This window comes from Labrus mixtus, chromosome 13, assembly GCF_963584025.1.
Source record: "Labrus mixtus chromosome 13, fLabMix1.1, whole genome shotgun sequence".
In the NCBI taxonomy this organism is placed as follows: Eukaryota; Metazoa; Chordata; class Actinopteri; order Labriformes; family Labridae; genus Labrus; species Labrus mixtus.
Window position 1 is genome coordinate 16847626 of NC_083624.1, and position 27080 is coordinate 16874705.

A 27080-nucleotide genomic window follows, 5' to 3' on the forward strand; every position below is an offset into this window, starting at 1 on the left:
CAGTATCTCAAAGAAATACGAAATTAATCATAAAGTTTGGTTACCTTGGGAAATGCAGTCTCCTTTTATATTTCGTGCATCTGACGTTTTAATAATTGAACAGTTTAATAGTTTATAAATCGCCCAGTGCAGCTTGTGGGAAATTATTCAACTGAGTGCTGCTGCTTATCAGTGCTGATAGTCTGTAGAGTTACAGAACATGTACAAAGTCCAATCTACCTTCATGAGTGGCATGCAAATCAAACACATGTAGCTTTGTAACTTCACTTTGAAGTGTGGCATACTTGCGTTATACTCAATGATGTTTCAGTACCACCTACACATTTACCAGCTTATACAAAGTGCAACTTCTGTCACTACACACCGCTACACACACACGAATCACCAAAATGCTTCCGAACTTTAGCATGTGTTGCTAAAGATGAAAGAATTCAGTGAGAGGGTTCACTTCCTGTTTCCAAGTTATCAGCTGTCTTTCATTTAAACCCCCCAGCATCAACAATTATGTACTTTGCGTATAGTGCGTGTTTATTTACTTAAAAACTCTTGGGGGAGACATGGGAGAATGTCAGCAGGATATTTCTTTATGGATGATGCATACAATGAAACGACATATTCTATTAATTGATGAATGTATGAGATTTTGATAGGAAAATCAAGCTAAATTAAAACCGAAATGAAAGAATGAATTTCATGAAAATTCGTCCTAACTGGGACCTACCAGTTTAATGTGATTTATGATTGAAGGGACTGAAAGTTATTAAGATTCAATTAGAAATTATATTAGTACTGTACTGATATTATTAAATATTTATTTCCTGCCGTTTCCGGTTTAATTTGGCCAAAGAGTGCACACCTGTTTATCATTTTCACCTTTTATTTTTATTATATATATTTTTTTTAAAGAATACAGACATTTCTAAATGTCTTTTCATGCTTTATTCATTTTATTTTTGCTCTATGTTCTTTTTTAGGTTTTAAAGAAATATCAAAAACGGAAGTAGATATCAGGGTACAGCATGATGAAAGAGAGAAACAGACATGCGCAGATGAATCGCTCGGTTGGCAGATTTTGTTAAACAGCGCCTCTTCGTGACCATAAAGAGAAATGCCCGAATTTAATTAGAATTGTAGAGTTTTTATTGACGCTGCTGAAATGTGTGACTAGCGACGGAAAGCACACAATGACCAATGTTAAGTATTTCGGCTTTAAAGCCACCTACAGGCTCCTCTAGTAATCTATTAGCTGCTGATAGCAAAACGCTGTGAAGCTAGCAGAGAGACAGTGGCTAGCTAGTTGACAGCAGAAGTATGAACGAACTTAACTGCGTTTAAAAGAAAAAGGCCTTCTCGTTTTCTTATTTAAAGTCCATGCTACGTGCCCGAGCTGTCGCTGTGGGCTTCACTCTCTTAACTGTGGCCAAAACGATGACCTCTGTGGCAGCGACGGCATCCTCCGAGCCCCGGGGGCTGCATGCATCAGTCACCCCGGATGCACGCACCGGGAGCCCGCAGCAGAGGCTCCAGAAGCTGCTGGCGGTGCCGGGACACCAGCCGAGCCGGATGAACGACCTGCTCCTCCTCCGGCCTGAAACAGACAGTCCCACTGCAGAGGAGAGGAGCAACAACAAGCATGTGGTGTTTTTTCATGGTGACATTCAGGTCAGTGTGATTGAGGGGGTTGAACAGTGTGATTTGTGTGTGTGTGTGTGTGTGTGTGTGTGTGTGTGTGTGTGTGTGTGGGGGGGGGGGGGGGGGGGGGTTAAGATCTGGGAGTTGTCTTATTTATCGAGGTGTCAAGATACTGAATGATTAAGTGTTTTTTGTTGTTGATGTAATTCCAGTCATTAACACTTTAAAACCTTAATCACAGAATGAGACAGCTGCTTGTTGGAGCTCACACATTATGATTACTTCATCCCCAAACACCTGAGACTATTCAGTTTGATGTTGACAGGTCAGTTTGATGTTGACAGGTCAGTTTGATGTTCACAGGTCAGTTTGGTGTTGCAAACCCATTCAACATTAAATCAGTGGAGAAAGCTTTGATTGAGTATCTGTTTTAGTGCAAATGCAGGGAAGCCCTAAATGGACATGTATCAATATCTGCAGAAGTCCAACTATCAAATAGTCAACCAATCTTTATTTGTATAGCAGCAGGCCATTGATAATAATGCTTCTGATTAAATGTTAAAAAGCTTGTCATTAGATCACCCTACTGAACTGTATTTGTTGTCTAACGTCAACAAACCATTACTTGACTTACAGAGATAGACAATGAGGTTCTGTCTCTTAAGAGAGTCTCTCCACGTTGACCTGGTCAGGTGCTCGTGGCTTTAGGGTCTATAAAATGTGTGTCACTTTATGTTTAATGTGCAACCACATGGCTAACTCACATGAATCACATCGAGGGCAACGTTCATGTTTTCTGCAAATGTAAAACGTTTTGAAAGGTTATAAACAGCACGTGACACCACATGGGTGCCAGGAAAGGTTATCAGCTCACTGAAGCCTTAGACGTGCTACATTTTATATTAAAGTCTGGCACTTCTTAACCCACATAGTGACATTTACATATGAGCAAATAAAGCCAATTCCCCATCGCTGCCCATGGCATCATGGCAGTTTGCCTTAAAACATAATTACTGATGTGCATATTAAACACGAGGATGTTCCTTTCACTGACATGTGATGTTTTAAAGAAGACAAAAATCAACACAAATGTTACTGTCTCTGGGTAAAGTGGTACATTGTGTCCTTACTGCGTGTCCTAAGAGGAACAGTACGGAGCTTTTGAAGGTTAACGAGTGCACTTCTGTTCAGAGTAAACTCCTCCAAACACAATCTGTGGAAGTGTCTCTCTTTAATTGCTGCAGATTATGCTGACAGATTATGCAAAGCTTTCTCAGAGGCTTTTTTTTTTTAAGTACGCGTAAGGGACACCTACTAATCAAGTATAAAAAAAAAATAATACGTCGGAGTAAAAGGAGATTAAACATCGCCCATTTGTTTAGCCTTCTAACTGACCTCATTTATTAAACTGTTTCTATGTCCGATCCATCTCCTCATTGTCCTTGTCTGCAATTCATTAGGCAACTTTCCAAGCAAGTGTTAATATTCCCACAGGCTGCTGGTGTTTTCCAGCAGTCGTTCGTATGCAAAGGAGGCTGTCACACTGATGTCTCCATGTAAATAAAGTGAATGAGGTCATTGTGTTGAAGACCACACAGCCTGACAGCACACTGAGAAGATGCTGCTGATGGAACTAATTCATTGTGTCAAAGATGGACGGATGGGTGTGATTTTTTTATTTTATTTTTTTTGTACGTCTTAAAGTGTTTAAATGCACGCTAACACTGCCTGGGCAGCCTCTCCTCTCTCTCAGCTGGAGACGTTTATGCTAAAGCTGTAGACTGAATACAAGAAGTAGACATAACCTCTTTGTTTTACTAGAAGTGCATTCTTTCTAATTGCCAGCAGGGGGCGACTCAAATAGAGGCAAAAAGAAGTCAGACTGGATAGAAGTATCTATTGCTGGTTGTGCGACTGTTTATTTCATGCAGACAAACTTTGAAAACTGTGAAAATATGATCTCAGGTTTTTACATTTCATGAAGCAACACAGCCCCTCGAGACGAGTCAGCGAGCGACGGTCTGCCTTAAGATACGAGAACACCTCGAAGATACAATCTTATCATATTGATATCATTACAGTCTGCACCGGCTCTGTGTTACTATCAGCTCATAAGTAACATGTGAAGTGCTGCAAACAAACACACTCCACCTTCACACAGGAATATTTATTTTCTCTTTGATGGGCAAAGGAAAGATTTAGGTTTCTGTTGATATATCAGCAATGTTAAACACTTCACAGACTGAACTATTTCTGGGTCGTTTCAACCTGAGGAAAAGGTAGCCTACTTCTCAGTTGAATTAAAATCCAGTTTGAATGTGACCAATTTTTTAAATTATATATACTTTATTAATCCTAGAGGGTAAATTCTGGTTTACACTGGTTATTGAGAGACATGCTACAATACAGCAGGCCCAAATTACACACATGTATTAGTAGAGAGATGTCAGAGTGGGGCTGCAACGCAGGGAGCGCACCAGAGCTGTTGGGGTTTGGTGCCTTGCTCAAGGGCACCTCAGCAGTACTCTAGAAGTGCCCTGGCACCTCTCCAGCTACCAATCCAACTTCCATATCTTGGTTCACTCCGGGACTTGAGCCGGTGACCCTCCGGTTTCCAACCCAAGTCCCTACGGACTGAGCTATTGCCGCCCCCATAATATTGAAAAGTAACAAAGATCTTTAAAAAAGTACAGCACTTCAGTAGAGGTGTGACTTCTAAACGGCCCAACATCTAAACGTTTAGCAATTTGGTCTGTTTTTCACACCACTACTCTTCAGTCATATTTCAAACTCATCGCTCCTCACAGCCTTATCTGTGGCTCCAATATTCTTACTTCTGACTCTAAAAATGACTTAATGTATATCTTGATGCTTTAAATGTTAGCACACGAATGAACTTCATATTTTCAGTCCATTGAAAAACATTTTGTCACGAGCATAGTGACTAAAAGATCATTTTTATGCAAACTTTGGATATAAGGATGTATGCAGCTGTTTGTTCTAAGACAGAGACAGATGTAGGGTGATGATGAGCAAGCGCCTTCTTTTTTTGTTCCAGTTGTTTGCAGCAGATTTAAAAGATTTGTGTGTGTGTGTGTGTGTGTGCAGAACTTTGAGGAGGACATGGCTCTGCAGCCGGAGGGATCTCAGTGGCTCCGCTGGAGTCTGGAGCAGGTCGCTCTCACGTTGGGCCGACGCTTCCCTGACCGCCATGTTTGGATGGTCAGAGCCTCCAACATGTACCTCCACAAGTTCAGCTGCTACCACAACTTTGTGGAGAGCAACATGTTCGGAGCACCGGAGCACTCGGCTTACTCCACTGACTTTGGAGCGTTTCTCCACCTCAGGTTTTTTTTTTTGCTCTTTCTTCTTTGATGAGTTTAGTCCAATATGAAGCTCATTTAATTGATGATTTATTAACTTTACTTTTTCACAGTAAAGTGTTAGAAATCTTGGGGTGAGGCAGACACATTGACATGTTTAAGCTGATGTTGTAAGTTCATCTTGTACTATTTACACATCCAATAGACGGAGCAATCTTATCTTTCATTTAGAGATGCTGTTGTGATCACCTGATGACGACACCTCAGGCAACTTCTGAGGGAAATACATAATATAGGAGTATATAATATATAATATCGGGCTACTTTGCAGCTATTTTGTCGATCTGGAAGTTAACCCTTTTTTTTAATTGGAGAAATTTTGCTGAAAACTGCTTCATGCTGCATCTGAGAGTGAACCAAAACAAGGGGCTCAAGAAGGGATAAAGGAACTTAAGAGTCTGGTGATTCATCTCAAATAAGTCACCCTTACATCTTGTACATACACATCAATAGATAATAACACTTTAATATTAACCCTTTTCAGACTGATTTTTTTTCCCAAAGGTGCCGTAAACTAAGCTCAGCAGTCATCACGTCTTTGCACATTCATTTAGATTCCACGACGGCGTCATATTAGTGTCCCAGTCTGAACTCATATTGTGCTTCCTTGTTGGGAAAGCTCGCCACAGCGGGAGCAACACATATACACACAGTCAGACATGCACACACACAACGCTGTGCTCCCCCGCTGATAGTACTGAGAGGGGATCACTTCATCCCCCCCACGGCATTCAGATTGAAGGCGAAACATCACAGGGGTGTAAATATTGCGGCTTGAAACGTCCGTCTGAATAGGGCTAATGATTACAGCTTCCTTATGATCTTCAATACAATATCTTCTTCTTCTGATACCACCGCCTTTCAGACGTCTTTTATTCATGTTGTAGTCGAGAACTGCTCCTGAAGAGTGTGTATGTGCTCTCCGTATCCTCAGCAAGACAGGCTGTGAAATAATTACAGAAACCGAGCTCTGCCTCAGGCGCCTTTTAGAACCGGTTTCTTTCTCACCTCTTTTCAAACATTTCCACTTTTTTCCATTATTAACAAATGTTTAACAAGTTATTTAACAATAAAATGTCAAAACAGTAAATGCAAAAGAAAGACCAAAAGTATAAGATAATAATACCAACATGGTTACACACATGAAATCCAGTAAAATGTGTAGGAGTGAGAGTTGTCTTCTCTCAGTCTGACCGTCATTTCTTGCCCTTCAGGGACCTGCTGAGCCACGGCATGGAGCGAGCTGACCTTCCACATCCCCTGCAGCCACAAGGAGGCGCCGACAGCATCCCCTCAGGCTTCTCCCTCATCCTGGTGGGCTTCAGCAAAGGCTGCGTGGTCCTGAACCAGATGGTGTACGAGCTGCCTGGGGCCAGAGCGGACCCCCAGTTGTCCCACTTTATCAAACAGATCACAGACATGTTCTGGCTGGACGGGGGGCACCCGGGGGGCAGCGAGACCTGGGTGACTGACAAGCAGGTTCTGAAGGAACTGGCGTCCTGCGGCGTGTCGATCCACGCCCATGTGACACCGTACGAGGTGTGTGACCCGATGAGGGCCTGGGTGGGCCGCGAGCACACACTCTTCATTAAAACCCTGGAGGAGTTCGGGGCCTGTCCCGGTAAGAAGCTGCACTTTGAGAACGAGCCCCCCTCCATCGAGAACCACTTCAGGGTCATCCAGGAGTTCTGAGCTCTGCTTACATAAAAACAGCACGATACTGAGCGATTAGCTGAACTTCTGTGACCGCTTTAGATGATGACAGAGTGTCTTATTCGCTGCTCGTACCTCGTTTCTCTGGGATTTAAGGGCTCAGAGTTTGACGGACGCTGGCTCGTTGTACGCTCTTAGACTACATGCACTTGATCCCAGCTTCAAAGATTCCCTGTTAACGTGCTGCATCCTGATCCCCCCCCCAAACTTCACCTACCCCGCGGCTTAGAGTGCTCCTGTTGTTAGGACGCACCTTTTCATTTGGGAACAGGTGTTGTCATCAAACCCTCAAACACACTCCAAAATGCTCTGGTCAAAATGTTTGTTACGTCGAGACCTCTCAGTACCGCTGGTTTAAAAACGATGCTCTCCGTTATTTTAGTGAATGATAGTGTCACAATGTGCTAAAGCTTAAAAATAAAAACGAGATATATTTCATAAGAGAGGCGCGTAGGAGAGGAATGACCTCCTAAAAAGCACAAGCTAACTTCTGCTCACTTTCTATATTGCATAAATACATTGACAACATTTCGACATTGCCTACATTTTTGTGCAATTAAGACAATATGTAAAAGTTTGCTCACAATTTTTGATGATTGAAAACAAGAGATGACCCACAGTTTGGTGTCTAGGACTTGTATTTCTGTTGCCATGGTATCGAGACAGGGATTGATACAGTTTGATTTTTACTAGAATCATATTAAAGTTAATCATTCTGGTATCATCACAACCCCACTCCAAAGCCGTAGACAAAATTTCCCTTGCAAACTTGAGGTTATTTTAAAATGACACATAGCTACCATTGCGGTGAAAAACCCGTATTTTTGTACAGAATCAAATCAGAAATTAAAATTTGGAATATGTAATTGTAATGATTATTCACAAATTGGTCATCGAGCTTTTTCAGAAACTGATATCTCGTGTTGCATGAATAAAGCGTAAACAGTGTTCTAACAAATGATCGACGCAGTACAGGACGCTCCTAAATTCGGGGTAGGACCAAAAGGGGGGGGGACTTTGGGATTGGGTCTGTCGGCTCTGATAAGAATATGCAGATATGAAAACGTCGACCTTTTTCTTTCCTTCTGATTCAGACTTGTGTAGACTTCATGTTGTTTCAGGTCGATCGTACCTCTGAGAGACTTCATTAACGTTTTCAGATAAAGTGAAGCATGTTGATTTATGTTAATTTAACTCGTCTGTGATTTTAAACTTCTCCTCAAACCTGCACCTGTGTGGAGCTACTTTAAGACAGCAGAATGTCTGAACTTCCTCCCTCGTTCCTCAGAAGAGATTCTTGATTGTACTAAAATGTTGTGGCTCGTTTCTTTCACCAGATACGGGATCAGAAGTAGAACATGTATTTCCTTCAGTTTGATCCTAAAGTATACCGTCTCACAAACGTTTCTTATTCAAATGTTGCACAGCTGCACTCTGGAAAAGAAGTAGACGACACAAAAACTACATCTGGCACTTCTTTTGGATTTGAATCAGTCCATCATTTCTCAAATTATTCCTTCAGATTTTTATTTAATGATGTCAGAAAAATAATATTTATCATCGTTTCCTGACAGACATGAAGCCTCAAAATGTTTTGGTTTGTCCATGACGCAAAGATAATTATTCAACTGTCCGGGAAACAAACTGAAAACATGTATATATTTATTACCTGACAGTCTGGGTAAACGTTTAAAAAAAAGGATAACTGTTTATCAAGACAGTTGGAGAATCATTTAATAGTTGAGAACTAATCAATGAATTAACAGAAGAAGCTTTTGATTGTATCGCATTTTTATGAAGCTGAGCTGTGGGGATTTTTGTGTTGATCGCTTTTTTTTTTTTTTCAAACAAAATGAACTTTTTAAACATTTTATTTCTTTCACCAACACACACACTTTAGATCAGAAAATAATTTTTTTTTTAAATTAAATATCAGCTTTTCATTCACCCCTAAGCATGGTAAGTAACTTTAGTGTTTGAACACTTCAACTTATTTTCTTGAGAAATTGTAACTTTCAGACACATTTCCATGACTGTTCTTAAATGACAGACGCTGCCTGATTGTATTAAGAAAATGTCTTTTTTTCATGATCTGTTTTCCTCATGTTGTCAGAATCACGGTGGGATTCAGCCTATTGACTGTTTAAACTTATGATATATTTGTGAATGCATCCTTGCTGTTTTTGTGTCGACGTGGCAGCCTGTGTTGAACGACTTGATCACTCCATGATCTGTATGTAATCTTTCAGAGCTTCTTTGCACTATGGCGATGATGACGGACGCAGTTTTGCTGAATGTAACTTCTTATCATTCCATTGTGTTTACGACCTGCTGTGTGCCGTTTCAAAAACCCTGAAGGTCTGAGAGGAGTACGGATAACATGAACATCCATTTTGAATGTGTTCTGCAAGGACAGCTCCACGACATCATACTTTAAATCATCTACTTTTCATTTTGTTAACATTGTCATCAAGACGATTTAATCTTTACAGGAGAGGACAGAGAAATCTATCTGTGAAAGGAGGGCTTCTGGTACTCATTTTGGGGGTAGAAAAAGTTCAGCATGTAGCCACTAAACTTCTGTAATAGCCTCGAACATGATCCTGGTGTACTCTAAATGTGCTTGTTTGTTGTTTTTTTTTTTTTTACCACTGACAGGCTCATATTGTTGTTTCAATCCCTTCAGAGGTTAAATTCTGATTTGTTTTAAAAAATAGAAACAGCTGTAAAAATACTCTAACTATCGCAGCAATAAATCTCATTGACAAAAACAGTCATCTACCCTGCAGGACACACAAGTTGCCGGTGTACTGCTGCCTCAATTGGTTAGTTTGTGTGGCTTTGTTGTATTTGGTTTATTCAAAGCTGACAAAATACACAAACTGACAAACCCAAAAACAGTACGACAAAATAAGCAATTGCGGCAGCGAGGTCTGTGGCCTGCAGGGAGAAATGACTTTGTCAATGAAGTTTGGCGGCTTTGAAGTGTTGTTGTGACTAGCCTAAGACATGTGTATTTATTATTCATTTTATCTATTAGTCATTGTAGTTATTACACCCCAAAATATGTGGAGAAAAAAGAGGAGAGTGCAGGTTTAAAATGAGTAGAATTAAGCAGCAGTGTGGAGAAAGTAGAAAATGTAGAAGAACAAAAGGACATGAAACACTCAATGAGATATTTCTACAACCTTTAATGAGCTTTTTCAGTTTGCTTTGTGATGCTTATATATTAGCCTGCAGTTGATCAGAATACAATTCTACAAATTAAGTCTTTTTAAGTCATTTCAGATGCAATCAGAATGCTCATACATTAAAAAAAATATATAAAATGCAAAATAAACAAACATCTCTTGAACATTTATTTGCTTGTGCTTGTGTCTGATTCGACTCTGATCTACAGTTTCCTTCAGTCTCGCTGTGGTCACAGAGAACAGACAGGAATGTTAGCTGCTGCTTCACTTCTAGAGGATGGTCGCCCGAGTGTCAGACAAAGAGCAACTGAACACGTGCACACGCACAGAGAGGTCACCGAGTGACTAGCTGCTGAAAATAACAGTACAATAGCTGAACAAAATAACAAAATTGACACCACAGCATAAGTCATGTTCAAGTGACAGAGGTGGACAATGCCAGCACTTTGTCCCCAATCCTTGGTGCATTTCGTCATCCTGCAAAGTGAGATCCCTGACATCACTGCACTGCAAAACAAGTCCGTCTTCTATTGAGGTGAAGTGACTGTCAACTCTGACATCTTGTTTTTGCAGGCGATGCAGCAACAGGAAACACAATGTGTTAATAAGGAGCTTGAGAAATGTGCACTTCCTGTATCAAGCTGCACTATTACAGTCTGGACTTAGATCATTTCAATACAAGAGACCAACTGAAAATAAATGAGATGAAATAAGTTTCAAGCTTATTTTCTTACACAGTAGCTGAAGAGATAAATTACACTCTGGAGCCAGCCTAGAAAACATTCTTACTACAGGCCCTATGAGATCCTCGGAGATCTTTTTTTTTTTTTTTTTTACAGTGTGGTGTTCCAGTTTTGAAGGATGACAGCATACGGGTGAGAGCATGGCCGTGGCTGGAGACGCCCATCTCCCCCACACAAAGGCCGTTGTACCAGCTGGTGACAACAACAAACAAAAACACACAATGTGGTCTCATTGTGCTTGGCACCTCGGAGCAGAGAGAGGAATGTTTCACTGGAGATTAAGAGCAATCAGAGATGTTAGCGCTGCTTTTTAGTAGAGGTGAGGTGTTTTTTTTTTTTTTTTTTACGACAACAAAAGACTGATTAGCACCTCATATTTCACATTATACACTGATCCGGTCACGCTTCATCTCTTTCTTAAACTGCACCCTTCCTACTTCCTCATCAGCCTGAAAGCCTTTTCATACCAACATATCTTTACAACCAACAACAACTTAAAGAGGAATTCCAGTATTTTGACAGCAGGATCCATTTTTATAAATATTTGGGGGTCTAAATGACTACTGACACTCACTGAAAAAGGAAATCTTAACCCATCTGTGAAAGAAACGTGCCCTTTAGTTTAATAATTGGATTGGTTTAATTCTTCTCCCAGGTTTATATTAAAGACGTTATCGTCTGTGTCACGGCTTCTGCCTGAAGAAACCTCCTGGAACAATGAGACAATTTTTGTACCTATATGCCTTTAGACCCCAAAATATGTCAAAACAAATTGGACCCAGTCTAAAAGAAATACGGAATCCCCTTTCAAAGGATTAGTTTGACATTTTTAAGAAATATTTATTATTTTATTTGTAAAAAATGTTGAACTATTCCTCTCAATACTTCCTTTGAACACATCCTAATTCCTTCATCGGGTTTTAATCTTCCTCCTCCTTCCTTTATTCAAACCATCTGACTCCTCATCCATTTCCACATTTTCTTCACCTCCCAGTACCACCTTCAATCTAAGCGTTGCTTTCACCTTCCAATTCTTAACAGTTTTTTTTAATGATTACTGAATTCACTACAACCCCGGTAGTTTTCTTGTTTTTAAATAACAGCATGATCATCCTCATTCTCCCACCATGATCTCAACACTTCCTCATAAGACACGAGAGCATAATATATATACAAATATAAAGTATAAGTCCAGCACATAAATAATAACAGGCCTATAAGAATACAGAACACAGTGAGCAGAGAGAGAGAGAGAGAGAGAGAGAGAAGCAGCACGCCCTGAGGAGAGGTCGACAGGAGTACGAAACTTCAGGCAGCCTGAGCCCGGGAGAACAGAGCAGCGGTTTCATGAGCGCACTCTGCATGGCTTTGGTGAGGGACTGAACAACACAGAGAACCTCTCAGGGACTCACAAACTAACAGACTTTCATAAATAGCTCGTGTGTTTGCTTATCAGCTCTATACGTGAAGTAAGTGCTAGAGTTGTGTTTCACTGCTGACCGCTGACAAAGGGGAACTTAGAGCTCTGTGAGGAAATCCTTTGAGTACATGCGGGTGTGGCATGTGAAAGACTGCATGAGTCACAGGTTTGTTGAGACATTACAGTTTTAAGTTTCTATCACACTATGGAGGGATAAACTGGAATGCCATGAATACCATGCTCAGGAAAAAACCTCTCAGTTAAAGGGTTATTCTGGTATTTTCAAACCTAGGCCCCTTACTCATCTTTTAGGGTCTTAATGACTTATAGGTACAAAAATGGAAATGACTCCAGTAGTTGACTAATACCAAGCTCATTCAGGGTGGGGGAACAACACCATTTTTACAAGAAACCCCCTTGCTCTCCTAAAGTCACCAGTCTCCACTGACAGAAACAGTCCTTTAACTTTGCAGATCACAGGATCACAAAGTACTCAGCTGATGAGGTCAGTGAGGGGATTTTTGTGTCATCATAAGATATTCAAATAGATATGATAATAGGTAGAATATAAACTCCTGTGTTCCTCATGGTAGAAATGACCGCTTTTGTCAATGGAGTGTGGTCACTCTGAAGACACTTTGCACATACGAGTTATTCTGAGGCCAACATCTGTAAAAACGTAAGGCCTGGAATTGAAAATAAGGAATTCATCACATTACTCAAGAACATGTTTAATAACCTGAATACAAACGTTCTTCCAAATGTGGAAGGCACAGCTGTTCAGTAGGAAGCTCTGCTAGGAGTTCTTGAAGTGATTTTCATGCTGAGCTCAGGTTAAACTCCTCATGCTGCTGCAGACATGGAGAATATGAAAGACTTTGAGGGAATGCAAACATAAAAGGAATGTTATATTCTTGTGTTATTCAGCCCCTCTGCTGGCTTCTTTTCGACATGAATTTCAGCAATGTTTCAGGTAGTTCAGATACAGAGGTGTGAGGAGACAGCAGCATGTACCGTCCCTTATTCTCTAACATACATTCTAACATGTAAATGAGCACACTATCACACTTCCTCATCGCAGTGGCACTTATCTCTTATATAGAAGTCGAACTTATGACTGTGAAAAAGAATTCCCTCCTCGGTGATAAAAGTCTGCGTATCTTATTTCTGCTGAAGAACAGGTGCAGCAGTTACGCAGCGAGCCGTGCTGCTGACTGAGAACACTTCACCTGCGACTTTAAGGCAGAGTGCTAAGAAGTTAGAAAAGAAAACAGAGAAAACATTTAAAACGCACAAGAGAAGTATTGCATAGATTTCCCTAGAATTACTCAACACAAGCCTTCATCAGTACGACTAAACAAAGAAAAATACCAGAGAATGAAACAATGAAAGGTATTAAATACTTAAAGTTACACACGCTGCATTAGCTGAGATGTGCTGTACAATTTTTACACACATTAACAGCGATAGATCTCAATATTTATCTGGTTATCTTTGGTCTGAGTGGACGATGTTGGGGTAAGGTAAATAAGTAAGTACTTCTGAGTGTTGGGCAGCTGGTATTCTGGAAGTTTAAAACTATTTAAAAGCTCAGTCGGGAGAGGTGCTCCCCTCACCCCATCGTTACAGGAATGGTTCAAAAGTCACCGTCTCCAGCGGCGGGCGTCTCCTCATCCGAGCGGAACCTTTTTGCGTGAGAGTGGGGCGACTCCAGGAAGTTCTCCTTGTCTTCAGGGTCTTCGGGCGGGGCGCCCCACTTTGTGCCACAGCTTCTCTCCCTGACAGACCGGGTGGTGGCGGGCTCGGGGCTCAGGCAGAACTGCTGCTGCCACAGCCAGGGGTGGCTCATACACTCTGCAGCGCTGGGCCGGTCCCTGTCATCAAAACACAAAGACAGATCGCTTTAGATCGTCTTACCCCGCAGCCTGTGGGCATCAAGGCTTTTAACTTATCATTGGTTTCATTACTGATTAAAGAATGGTCATACGTTCTTAAAGTCTATATAGCTTTTAAATATATACCCTTCTTCAGTCAGAAACTCAAAACATTTTTAGTTTTCTATGAGTTATGACAGTGTAAGAAAACAAAAACTTATTTTAGGAACAATTGACGGTATGCACACGATCTGAGTAAAACTTTTTTTTTTTACATTCAGGTAAACATTTCAGAGATGAATGCAGTATCACAAAAACACAACAAACAGCAGCTGATCAACCGTCTCATTGATAATCAATAGATTCAAATAATTCCAGCTCGTTATGAATCCTTATTTCATCAAAATGTTACACAAAAGTTTGTTTCAGTGAGGCGCTGGTGGAGCAGTGGTTAGTGCGCACGCCCCATGTATGGAGACTGTGGTCCTCCAGGCGGGCGGCCCGGGTTCGAATCCGTCCTGTGTCTCCTTTCCCGCATGTCATTCCCCACTCTCTCTCTGATTTCCGTCTCTATCCACTATCCTACCTCTCCATTAAAGGCCCAAAAAGCCCAAAAGCGTGTAGAAGTTTCTTGTAAATGTTTTCATATTGCTTCATTACTGTTACTTATTTTCCTTTTTACTCGGTTTATTACGTCTTGTCAGCTTCAGTTTTATAATGTGTGTAAAACCACTTTAAATAAACTGTTTGAAAACAAGGGACAGAACAGAGGAGTGGACTAAGACTGAGGTGGTATACTTGCTAATATGAATCTTTTCAGATATAGACGTATTAAGAGATGTGTTTGTGCGGTATGTTTAGGGCTGCAGGCTGATCTGAGTGAATTCCTCACGTCGGGCAGAACTGATCCAAAATAAAACATGACGTGATGTTCGGGTTATCTTGTGGAGAAGAATCTCTCGTCCTTTTGTTCACAGCTCTGTGCAAACATTCCATTTTGATCTCATTCAAAATAAATCATCTGCCTGTGTTTCTATTCTGGGGCTGTCTGTCGTGCTTACTCACTCTGGGGATTTGACCAGCAGCTTACGGATGAAGTCCACGGCCAGCTCGGACACCCTGGAGAGGGCCTCGCAGCCGTAGTCCACACTGACCTGGGACACGTTCAGATACGTCTCCTGCTTGTCATCCCCAGCGAATGGAGACTCACCCGTCACCAGCATGTAGGCTATGACACCCACACTCCTGAGAAACAAACACATGGAAGAGTCACAACATGCAGAGAAACACAGGATTACCAGAGGTGTGTTTGAGGTTTCACAAGGGGAATTAGAAACTAAATTATTCTATTAAATAACCACACCTTCTATTTTCAGAATCCTTGCAACCAGTGACCAAGAAAAAAACCAACTCAAACTGTAAACAACTATTAGCCTCTGCAGAGCTACTCTGTGGTTTGTGGCTTTACACAACAAGGGATCACCTCCACTGTCATTTACAAATAAACATGTGTGATTGTCTATTGGCTCTGTGTTTCAGACACAAACACAAAAGACAGAATGATCTACGAAGACCCCTGAACATGCTCCAGAGTGAAGCTGGTTATGTAAAAGTTAACTCACCATAGGTCAGTCGCTGTTGTGATTGGCTCATAATTTAGGATCTCTGGAGCTGAAAGAAGAAACAAAAGTTGTGATTCAATACTTCCTTTTTAAAAATACTTACATGTTTGGCTGAATTAGATTAGAGACGCAGCCAAATGTAAGATCCAACTGTTGTTTAGTGATCTCACATTTCCAGTCATTTTCTCTTTTTTTAAGTCATGCCACAGTTGTTTAGAAGACCACTGCGGATAATACAGCTTTCTTGTGAGCAATGAACACTGACTGGTCAGTTTGACTTTACTATGTTTAAGATTACAGCAGTCTACCCCGTCTTCTCAGCTAATGATCAGAAGTATCCGTTTTTAGGGGTCAGCCTGACCTCACGTTGTTTTATTTCATCACTTCTGAATGTATATGCATTTCTGTTCTCTCTCTCTTATTGTGGAGTATTGTGTTTAGTTACTCTCTCATTGATTCAAAAAACTAAATGTAGCTTAAGGAGGTGCAGGGAAAGTAAATGTTACACAGAGAGGAGAGACAGGGTGATGTTTCACAAGATCTGTGTTATTTCAGGGTCAGGAACGGCTTCTTTTATGTATGTAGGGAAATGCATGCTAATGATAACAGCCTATTATGTTAAGGATGTCTTATTAACAGATAATCGGAGGGAGTTTTTCTCTGAAAACTTCAAAGGCATTTCATGAGTATTACAGCTTCTGGAGGATTTTTCTGACTGGTACAAACTTTGATGTGGTTCTCCTGCTGACATCCTGTCTGACGTTTTTTGAGTATCAAAGCGTGTTTCATGCACATCACCTTACCCACATACTCAGGCGTGCCAAGAATCTCTCGGAGCTCTCCGACCACGCCCAGTCTGCGTGACAGGCCAAAGTCTACGATCTTTATGTCTCCTGGAGGGGACAGGCTGGTCAGGAGAATATTCTGCGGCTGAAACACAGAGAGAGCTTCATGAAGAGCAGAAGGACTGGAAAGATAAGATATACTTTGAACCTGGGCTCAAAACGAATTATATAATTGTTTTTCTCAGTTTCTCCAGTTCTCTTTGAACACTTTCCCAATAACATGTTTGCACTGGAGTGGACAGGTGTTTACCTTTCTATGATTTGTTCAAGTGCTGAAAATATATCGACCATATAACACTGTGCAAACAGCCCCATTATTAAATGATAGCATCATTCTTTAGGAGAACAGTGCAGAACATACAGAATGTGCTGGTTTTGTTTGCATCAATTAATTCAGGGCTTTAGTGACTTTTATACAAAAGGTTCAAAAAAGACAGTCAGAGCCAAACCAGTATTTACAGAGTCATCATGAAAAGAAGGCAAGATATTTAAACCTTCATCTTACAGTCTGATGTCGAGGTTAACAGAGAAGAGTAGAGATACTCATTTTAGACTGATCTGTTGAGCTTTCCAAGGCTACCTCCATTGCTCACTTTTATGTTTAAAGGCTTTAAAAACAAAAACAATGTCTTTCCAGATGATCTGTTATTGCATGTACACATGAAAACATAATCTTTGAGTTTTTGAACCAACATGGGGTAAGCAGCATTTCCAGGTATCTCAATTTCAGGGGCTCTGATACGTCAGGGTAGTGTGTATGCTAAGCAGAAATGTAGCAAAATGTGTAGACATAGCATGTGATGTTGAGCTTTCCCACTTTGTCCTGGGTAAACGGTTCAGTTACCTCCTATAATCCTGGTTCTGGGTCTAACTGTGTCATAAAAACAGGAAACTGGGGTTTGGAGTGCACAACTGCTCTAAAAAAAGAGAATACACAACCGAGCACTTAAGGGGGAAGTTGGTGGTGAAGGGAGAGAACATGTAAAAATAGCGTCCCTTGTCTCCAGCTACATTCATGCATGTCTTTTGTGTTTGTGTGTGTGTGTGTGTATGTGCAGACCTTCAGGTCTAAGTGCACCAGGTTGCTCTGGTGGAGGTAGTGGACTCCCTCCAGTGTTTGTCTGATTAGTCGGGTGATCTGGGCCTCCGGCAGCAGCTCGTCAGAAACACAGTGGTCAAATATCTCTCCACCTGCAGCACTGAACAACGAGAAAACACACACAAACACGCAAACACAAACACACACTGTTAATACATAGATGCACATGTATAAGTGAGCATCTTATAAATGTTTGGACAATGACTAAGTGATGAGAAACAGACCTATGTGCATGAATTGACATGTGTCCTGATTGGCCAACCCACAGCCAGAGGGTCACTGACTTCATGCCGACATGTCTCAGCAAACCGTCACTGAGCAAGAAAGAAGCCTCCTCCCTGCTTACTCACAGTTAAGACTGTGTTAGCCAAAGTTGACACAAAGACGCAAAAGCTTAGCGCTGTGCCCAGGGCAGTAAGTTCAGCTGAGTTTATTACATTTCAGGTTATTCAACTTCCTAATGGGGTAGTTCTGTAATAGTCGAGGGAGTCTTAGATCAACAAAGTGAATTGTTAAAGCCGTCTTTGCTCCAAAGAAAGGATTAAAGTGTCTACAGAAGTATAAAAGGTGTGGTTAGAAAATCACTGCAAGTCACTTGAGGATAGCAACAGAGTTTTCCTTTCTTGATCTATGTCTCACATCTAGTATCTGTTTGGATGGTAAAGAGAAACTATATTTATGATAAGCCAGACAAAGACGGAGAGTTGATTTGAAAACATCATATTCAAAGAAAGACTAAGAAGATTTCTGTTGAGGTCATTCAGAGCTGGATTTCTAGCTAAAGATTTTATTATTTAGCTGAAATGGGCGTTTAAAGTCCTCAGACTAATCCTGATAAATGTTTAGGGAAGAACGCGTGTTACATAAAAAGTTCCAAATGTTCCAGCTCTTAAGATTGGAAAACAGGACTTTGGCCTTTAACCCTTTATACTCTATTACATATACTCCACTCGTGCTTAAAGTGGTTTTCACTTACTGTAATGTTCGAATGCTTCATTTCCCAAGAATCTTTGCAATCTCAGCTAAAAGCTTCTTGAGTTGATAAAATATAAATGATTAAGGTGCAATAGTGTCATAAACTAAGAAAGTACAATTATTAAAATTGTTACTTCATCAGATTTTTTGCTATATAAGCACATTATCTGCAATAGAAATATTGTGACTAAATTTCTCAGAGTTCATTCAATAATTCACATCCTTTTTAATCTACAACCATAAGACTATGACAGGTTTTTTTTTGTTTTTTTTTAATTAAGATTAGTTTAAACCAGATCAAGGAAACAACTTTGTTTTGTAGCGAGATTGTGGACACCTCCTGCCACTCAGGCAGTTTCACCACATTTTACAACTGAGAAACATAATGATGTCATCAGTGGACATTGGAGGGATGATGTGAAGAAAAGGATTTTGCTTCAAAACGAACAAGGCCAAAGCTGCTATGCTCTCCTTTTTAACAGGGTTCAAAAGGGCGGCTGTGGCTCAGTTGGTAGAGTCATTTGTCTCTTAAACAGAAGGTCAGGGGTTCGATCCCCAGCTCCTGCAGCTACATGTCCGATGTGTCTGGAATTAGTTACTTCTGATGGTCACTTTGCACAGCAGCCTCTACCATCTGTGTGAATGTATAGGTGTGACTTGCGGTGTAAAATCCTTTGAGTAGTCAGAAGACTAGAAAAGCTCAAGTCCATTTATGATTTACCAAAAGGGAATTCCCAACATCATGCTGCTAGTTGTATATTTTGCTTGTTTGTCGGTGTTCAGCAGTGTTGGAGAGGTCAAGACTTGATCCATTTGGTAAATGGACTTGAGCTTATATAACGCTTTTCTAGTCTTCCGACTACTCAAAGCGCTTTTACAATTCAGGGCTAAGTGTCTTGCCCAGCTGGGGATCGAACCCTTGACCCTCCGGTTGAGAGGCAACAACTCTACCAACTGAGCTACATCCGCCCCAATGATGATGTACTGTATAGACAGATAGAAATAAATGCTCTCACTCACTATTCCAGCACTAAGACGATGTCATGATCCGTCTCATAAGCACCGTGCAGGTTGACCACTCGGGCGTTGTTACGGGCCGTCTCCAGGATGGCCATCTCATGAATGACTTCTGCCCGACAGTCACGGCCTCGCCTCCTCTTCCGCAGGAACTTGGCAGCAAACACCTTCCCCGTGGCCTTCTCCACACAGCGCTTGACCACGGCAAACTTCCCTCTGTGGAGCAGAACGTGCACGATTAAGGTGACAGCAACATCTTTTTACATGTTTCTTTAATATGTTCCTAATCTGTAGATGTATGCAGCATCGGTACAATGGTTGTATACAAATACAGCATCTGTGTGTTATGTACAACAGCTCATTCTGACATAGCTTGGTGTCAATGATGTTGCATTATGTTGATCGTTGTGTTAAACAAATGGCTCTCTAACGCTGGATTTGGATGATGGATATTAATTTAACGATCTAACATAGGAGAAATACCAAATGTTTTCTGTTTTATGTTCTTCATGACCAATTATATTATTTTTTCTCTGTAGTTCTTTCCTTAGATACACCAGTGCAAAATCACCAGCAGATTAGCAAGTAAAACATCATCACGTTATGATTAACTTTCAGTTTGGCATTCAGCTGATAGTTAAGGCCGTTATAGGAAACATGTCTCCACACAACCCGGCAATAGCTGCCTGCAACATAAAAAAAAAAGATCCTAAAATAAGCCATTACTAAAATAAGAGTGCCATGAATGTGAAGGTTACAGTCCCTGAAGGATTTCTCTTAGAGAATGGAACAATAGTATGAAACTATTCTACTCATTTGCAGCGCCCGCTGATATTGTTACAAGTCATGTGTTCATGCAGGCTTTGCATTTGGGATATTAAATATAGTTTGTGATGAACATTTCAAAAGTTGAAGGCACAGTGAGATTGCTGATAGCTGAGATTTCTGCCATCTTAAAAGCTTGTGCTCCCCATTAGTATATCTGGCAGTACAAAATAAGTACCGGCTCGTTATCACACTAAATGAGTGATTCAAGAGTCCAGATAGTGGTGTTGTTACACCTAATGGACTTTCTTAATTATACAGTCTTCAAAGTAACACTTAGGCAATTTGGTATTCCAATAGTTGTTCGGTTACACCCTACATAACTGTTTGTATAAAACAATGTACTTTCCAAGCCTGTGCTGGGATAACCCTGATGAAGTCAACGGACATAGTTCAACTGGTTTTATGAGCTGAATTACCGGTATACTCCTCTTGACAAGGGAACTCATCTTTATGAATAAAAGGCGCCCACTGTCCCGTTGATGAATTTCTGGCTACCAAGGAGCAGGACAACGGACGTATAGACAAAACCTGACATCTGAAGATGTAAGCCAATACGTTTTCTTAAGAAACAGATAAAAGAACATACAGAACATGTTTTCATTAATGACAGCACTCACCACTAAGTGAGCTGGAGTCAGCATCTTGTTATTGCAGTTGTACTTTTGAGCGTTATTTATCTCTTCCACAAGTGTTTGTTATATCTGCATTTGAGAGATCAACGCAGTAAATGTGAAAATATATATCTTTCTATCTCTACACATTACATAGATCTAAGAAAGATAGCCGATATATCAGTATCTGATTTTTTCTCTCCCAAATATCGGTATCGATATCGGCCCTAAAAATCCCATATCGGTCGGGCCCTATTACTAAGCTAAAGTTAAAACTGTTGCACAAGAGTTGAGCTTAACGTCGTGCACAGGCTGTCAGAGACATCAGAGAAGACCAGGTCTCATTTACTAAAGTAATGTGTTACAATCCGTTCAAACACATGTACTAGTAATACAAAACAATAAGAGTACAGTGAGAGGATTTTAATGTATTACAACTCTAAATAACACCTTTGATAATGAAAACGATTATACCTGTAAATGATTGTCTGATTCAAGAAAAACAACTGAAAGACTGATTAACAAAAAAAGACTTAAGTTACAAACTAAACAAATCATGAGCCACAGTGATACATCAGTTTCCCTTAGTTAAAGGTATTTTCTTTTTAATATAAGACCAAAACTGTGGGGATTACTACAAATTCCTTTAAAGGTCAAAATCAGAAGTACAATTAGCCTTCTCATGTTCTTGAAAATATTGCACCTCAAAGCTTCCTGTTTTGACCAGTCACACAGAAGTGAATAGAAGTGGTATGTGACATTTCTTCTTTCTAAAGTCACATTTCCACATGTGCTGGTTTCCTTCCCCCTGTGCTGAGTACAGAACGATACAGTAAACACTGTGTCATGACACATCACTTCAAACACACCACAGAAATCGTACGATAGGATCATCATCGACCATCAGCTGTTGCCATGGCTCCAAACAGAGTCAGACACATGACAAAGGTCTACTGTAGCACGATCATGTCAGGTCTGCTGGTACTGTGAGCCTTGTGTAATTACAGTAAAGCTTTTAGTCCAGAGTCCACAATGTAGTTAACCTTTTTTAAATACTTGTTTGAGCTTTTCCTGAGTAAAAATACAGAATCATCAGGTCATACACACTTAAATAAGTCAGTGAAACTGGCCAGATTAAGGCCAGGTTTCCTTTCATGACTTCTTTTGGTGTAAGATTCCCACAATGCCAACATCTTCTCTCATGTTTAAGCATGAAAAGAGAGCAGAGTTTGTCCAACAGGTGACTTCTAATGCACAATAAAAAAACCTCTTCTCTGAATCAGCAGGTAGGTGTTTTAGAGTCCAGCATTAAATTGATACGACACAACAGATAAACATCGATAACTGACAGCAGTTCATGCCACATTATTTCCTGATGTGCAGATGTCTGCCATCAGGGATGATATCTGCTGCTTAAATTGATGCATCCTTGTTATTTATAAAGTGATTAATGTTTGTCTGGGGCATATTTAAGTTTTGTATGTGTTTGGTTTTGTGTGTTCTTTCCCCTGTTTCTGTTGCTAATGTTGAACGGTGTCATATGTTTGTTGAATTTAAAATAGAGATAACATGTAAATCCTTGACAATAAAAGGGATAATCTTCTGACTGTTTTTAATTGTCTAAACATGATGTGTAGCATGTTTTGCATTATCACTCTCCTGCTCAAATCTGTAGTTAAAATGTAACTAAGTGTCGTCACACAGTCTAGTTTGATTATATAGTTTTACTGAGTATCTTACTGGTACGAGTGTTTAAGAAACGTTATTGCATAATTAACTATTATTGAATGATTATGATAATAAAAGAATGCTGTTGCATTGATAAGTCTTTCCTAAGTACTCTCAGTCTGGATCGTTGCCAGGCTTTATGCAATTGTTAATTATGGTCTTTACTGTGGTTATGAGCCATTAGAGCAAACATCCTCCTAATGCAGAACTTTCTTTACTTTCCTGTTTTTCTACCAGTTGGACTTCCAATAAACAATCAAGATTCATTTCAATGTTTAATTTTGTGTAATGCTCGCTCTATACATGATATCCTGGGAAATTATTAACTTGAAACTAAAGAAATACACACATTTTCTTACAATGACTAAAGAGGGAAATAAAAAAGAGAAAACTGGACAATGCTGAAACTTTTTACAAAATAAAACATTAAATTGATGGCACAAAAACACACTTTACCCCACTTATCCCTGTGTTTTTACTTTGGTTCCTAGCACCTAGTTTTAAACTAAGGGATAATAAGTAAAGTTTTGAGGCAAAATACTACATTTGTAAGTTTTTACTTCAGTTGTACAGAAGACGATGAGGGCCAGTCATGAGAAATAAATAAAGAAAAGTGGAAGATTTTTTTTTTTTCATTTTGCAGTCCAAGAAAAAAAAAAGCTGAAATGTCAATGTCAACATTTCGAGATATTGTACTTTTTAAGTTAATTCCTGACATTTCAATTTTTGATCTCAAAATTTCCCCTTCGTTCGCAACATTTCAACTTAATTCCTGACATATAATCTTTATTCTCGAAGTTGTTTCAACTCTATCTGTAAAATATCGACTTAATTAAACAACATCTCTACTTTTCTCGAAACTTTGACTATATTCTTGACATTTTTCTTGAAGTGCATCATGACGTTTTTTTTCCACCCATCATGATTTATTTCTTCTTCGTGGCCCCAATCCTCTTCCGTATAGCTGAGTTTCTGCCATCACCTTTCAGTCAAGTTTAGACATCTATAAAGGCTTCAGGCTTTTATCCAAGCTGTGAAGCTCAGTAACATACAGCCTACTGTATAATATGTGTTATTAAAGTGCTTAGTCTTTCAAGATACACACAATAAGGACATAACAAATGTTCTTTGCTGTCATTTAAGAGGCATTATTTCCAAGGGTCCTTTCTGTTTTGACTCACCTTCCGAGCTCTCCGGTGATTTCATAGACACTTTCGAGCGGGTCGGTGCTGATTGGGGTCTGTGTTTCTCCGAGGAGTCCCGCAGACAGCCCGCTACGACTGTCCAGCCGCCGCCGAGACATCGTCCTCTCCTTTGGGTATCTGTCCTCCTGCTGCCAGCTACCCGGCTGGAGACCGGGCGGAAAAGCTACTTAAGTTAATAAGAGATGAGAGGAAAAGAAAACTAACCTAATGGTCTAACTAAGATTAAGGCTTCCAGGTTGACATGAGCTACATGTTAGTGAGAGCCGGTTATCATTTCTGAAGTCTCCGCACTCAGCTCTGGTTAGCACAAGCGTCGCTAACTAAGTTAGCTCGACGGTCAATGACGCGGGTACAAAAGTGAGTTAAACCGATTTTCCGTTGCTCAGACAAAGACGAGTTGTTAGTCCTAAAAAAAAACTAAACCTAACGGGTATCCCAGTGGAGAAATTATCCAAACTGCAGCTTCGGGCGACTAAGAAATATCTCTGTAACTTTGTCTAGGTAGTTTTCGATCATTTTTACATCCTTCTGTTTGACACTTTCTGGACACGTCACTGTCTTGCGCATGCGCACTACGGGTGTGTTTGAAAAAAGGGAGGGCCGTGAGAGGTTGAATAAATTTGAAACAATACAATTTTAACAGGTGTGTTATCCTTTTACACTTTGATTGATATGCAAATACATTATATTTATATATGTTTTGAGTGGAAAAGCCTACTTTATGTTTATATGAATGTATAGCTGATATTTCCACTTGTTCACACGAGTGCTCTGCCTGACTGAGGTCTAAGTTGGAGTCTAATGATGAGTCTAATCAGATTTTTTTTTTTTTTTACATAAACTTAAAATTGATGTGTGAGGAATGTTAAGATGCTTTGCCTTAGATTTATGTATATTTTATTATTATTTAAACCAATTTCATGGTCACTAACTTAACCATGTAAATACTATTGTTATCCCACTAATCAGATATCCATCTATGCACACTGCTTAATGTTAATTCTGTAAAAACTCTCTACCTAATGTATATTAGCCTATCTGATACATAATAACATATTCTATTGTGTTTATTTCAGCATTTTTTTCACTACTCACCAATGCATTATTGTCTCATTTAGTCTTGTACACAATAGTCTTTGCTTGTTTTGTGTTTATTGTTGATATTTAATGTTGTACTTTTGTACATAGAGAGCACAGTTCACTAAAGTCAAATTCTTTGTGTCTGTGAGCATACCTGGTCAATACAACTGATTCTGATTATTTTTTCCTACATTTTTAATGTATTTCTTGTAAATGCCTTTCTGATTTCTTTTAAGTAAAGTCTTCTTTCTGCTGAGGAATGCAAATTTGATTCCAACAATTGTAATTTGCAACTGTGATATATATGAATGAATAAATAAAAGGGTGTGTAACCTGTAAAAATATACTCCATAAATGTAATGTAATACAGTATTAAGTTAGCAAACTGTCACAACTGTCTATTTCCAATTAAAATGGATGAATAGTTCCTCAATGATTCCAGACTAAACTCCCGCAAAAGACAAATAAGGCTCATGTATCGTTAATCAAAATTTGCCATATTTTCTCTTTTATTACAATCATCGGGGTGAGATGGAGACACACATACAGGAGCTTTGCATAGAGTGGAATTCTGAAAACTGGAGCCGGGTCCTGTCAGAAATGAACTAAGAAAGACGAGATGTACGGCTGTCTTCATTCAGATGAAGAGCAAGTAGTCAATCTTAATGTACCAGTCTTCTGCTGCAGAAAACATCAAACTGACCGAGTAAATGAGCTATATCCTAATGTGAAGCGTTGCTGCCCATGCCACAAATCTGCCCTTCAAGCCAACATGAGGTGATCTCTGTAAGGGTTTGGCAGAAGCCACAAGTGGGATGTGAGTGTTAGACTGAAAGAGAGAGCAGGCCTAATGGTTGACTTTGCAAGCCCCAAACCTTTGGTACATTCGGTGCAAAATATATATTTATACACACACAAGAGGACAGACATACATATACATTTATATACAAAGAGACAAACAGGACCTCACACATGGTACACTTACATGTGCTCTCACGTTTCACAGAATCAAAAACAGCCCTATTGAATCATCGCTGATTCACAATGAACCATAACCATGGACCTATTACTAAGATAGGCAGACACGCACATGTGAAAGTAACAACATCTTTGAAACATGCTGCCGAGATACTTGCCGTTACACTGTCATAGAGAAAACAAACTACGGCATTCACACATTGTCCATTCCCAGTGCTAAAACTAAGTACCTACCAGTATTTCCTACACCCTGCTCCCCCGAGTGTAACACTCAGGGTATGACAGTGTCAGGTAAGCATAAGGACACATGCCTCAAGTGAGCGCCACAACCAAAGTGACACAACTTGACCAGCTCCCTCACCCCTTATTCTGAATGGATAGCGATATCCTCATGCAAAAAAGCTAGTAAGGACAGTGTGTTGCACTATTTCAGCATGCAATATCGAGCTAGTACACAACGCCATCTAGGGGTTTCTGCCCCAGCACAGCTCACAGAGCTGACAGAGGAGATCCCGCATGCAGTATTGGACTGGGAGAGGGGGGGCTGGGTGAGGAAAGTCTGCCTCCACATGCTGCATCACATGTGAGGCTCTCTGTCTCTCTCCCAGCCCCTGTGGTCTAACTCCAACAGGACTCTGTACAGTAGGTGTAATCTTGCATGCACCCCATAGAAAACAAGTACGTGTATTAGTGTATGTGTGTGTGTGTGTTTGTGTGCATGTAAGAAAGTGTGTGAGGGTCCTCAGGGTTTGTGTCGTGCACTTAACAGTTAGATAAATTTCTTTATCACATGCTTTCAAGACAAAACTATTGTCTGGCATGGACTTGTATGCCAAAAGTTCTGAAATACATTATCCATTTAGCCCAAAAGGCTGGTTCATGATTCCTTCCGACATCCCTTTAACACCTGGACAGGTCTTTTAAGGAGGAGAAAATCACCAGTTATTTGCTATGAATGTACTATAGTGATGAGAGGACACACTGCTGCCACCTGCTGTTGATATCTGTTAAGGGAATGAAACAGCAGCTCTTGAAGTTACACCATCTTTGATTTGTGAGACACATGGATCTGGTCAAACTTGTTCAAGGAAACAAAACAGCTTCCCGTATGAAATTTCACTTCATGGCTTCATGGA

The 27080-nt window shown here is 40.1% G+C and overlaps 3 protein-coding genes and 1 long non-coding RNA gene across 6 annotated transcripts in view; 2 read left to right on the plus strand and 2 right to left on the minus strand.

Moving 5' to 3' along the window:
* The window catches only part of ftcdnl1 (formiminotransferase cyclodeaminase N-terminal like 1), a 10258-nt gene extending 8792 nt beyond the window's left edge, over nucleotides 1-1466 (minus strand). The window contains exon 1 of one of the 2 annotated variants that reach the window (XM_061053937.1): nucleotides 1327-1466. The gene's annotated coding sequence lies outside the window, so the exon portion shown is untranslated. Of the gene's footprint in view, nucleotides 1-44; nucleotides 441-1326 lie in introns of those variants that run through there. The other variant, XM_061053936.1, reaches the window with a different exon arrangement.
* On the plus strand, nucleotides 1372-10089 carry c13h2orf69 (chromosome 13 C2orf69 homolog). The gene is made up of 3 exons (XM_061053938.1): nucleotides 1372-1662; nucleotides 4741-4979; nucleotides 6230-10089. Exons 1-3 carry the CDS (start codon nucleotides 1372-1374, stop codon nucleotides 6705-6707), a joined length of 1008 nt encoding a protein of 335 aa, XP_060909921.1. The 3' UTR covers nucleotides 6708-10089.
* stk17b (serine/threonine kinase 17b (apoptosis-inducing)) lies at nucleotides 9900-24443 on the minus strand. 2 transcript variants are annotated; one of them, XM_061053934.1, is made up of 7 exons: nucleotides 23863-24443; nucleotides 19518-19730; nucleotides 17484-17622; nucleotides 16382-16508; nucleotides 15579-15627; nucleotides 15022-15201; nucleotides 9900-13956 (listed from the first exon to the last, which is right to left on the minus strand). In XM_061053934.1, the coding sequence occupies exons 1-7, from the start codon at nucleotides 23982-23984 to the stop codon at nucleotides 13719-13721; spliced, it is 1068 nt and encodes a 355-aa protein (XP_060909917.1). In that variant the 5' UTR covers nucleotides 23985-24443; the 3' UTR covers nucleotides 9900-13718. The 2 variants fall into 2 exon arrangements, with proteins under 2 accessions (XP_060909917.1, XP_060909916.1); XM_061053933.1 differs by lacking the exon at nucleotides 23863-24443 and adding an exon at nucleotides 21657-21862.
* On the plus strand, nucleotides 15125-15836 carry LOC132987112 (uncharacterized). The gene is made up of 2 exons (XR_009675578.1): nucleotides 15125-15259; nucleotides 15333-15836. It is a non-coding gene; the product is annotated as an uncharacterized LOC132987112 (long non-coding RNA).
* Nucleotides 24444-27080: the final 2637 nt, after the last annotated feature.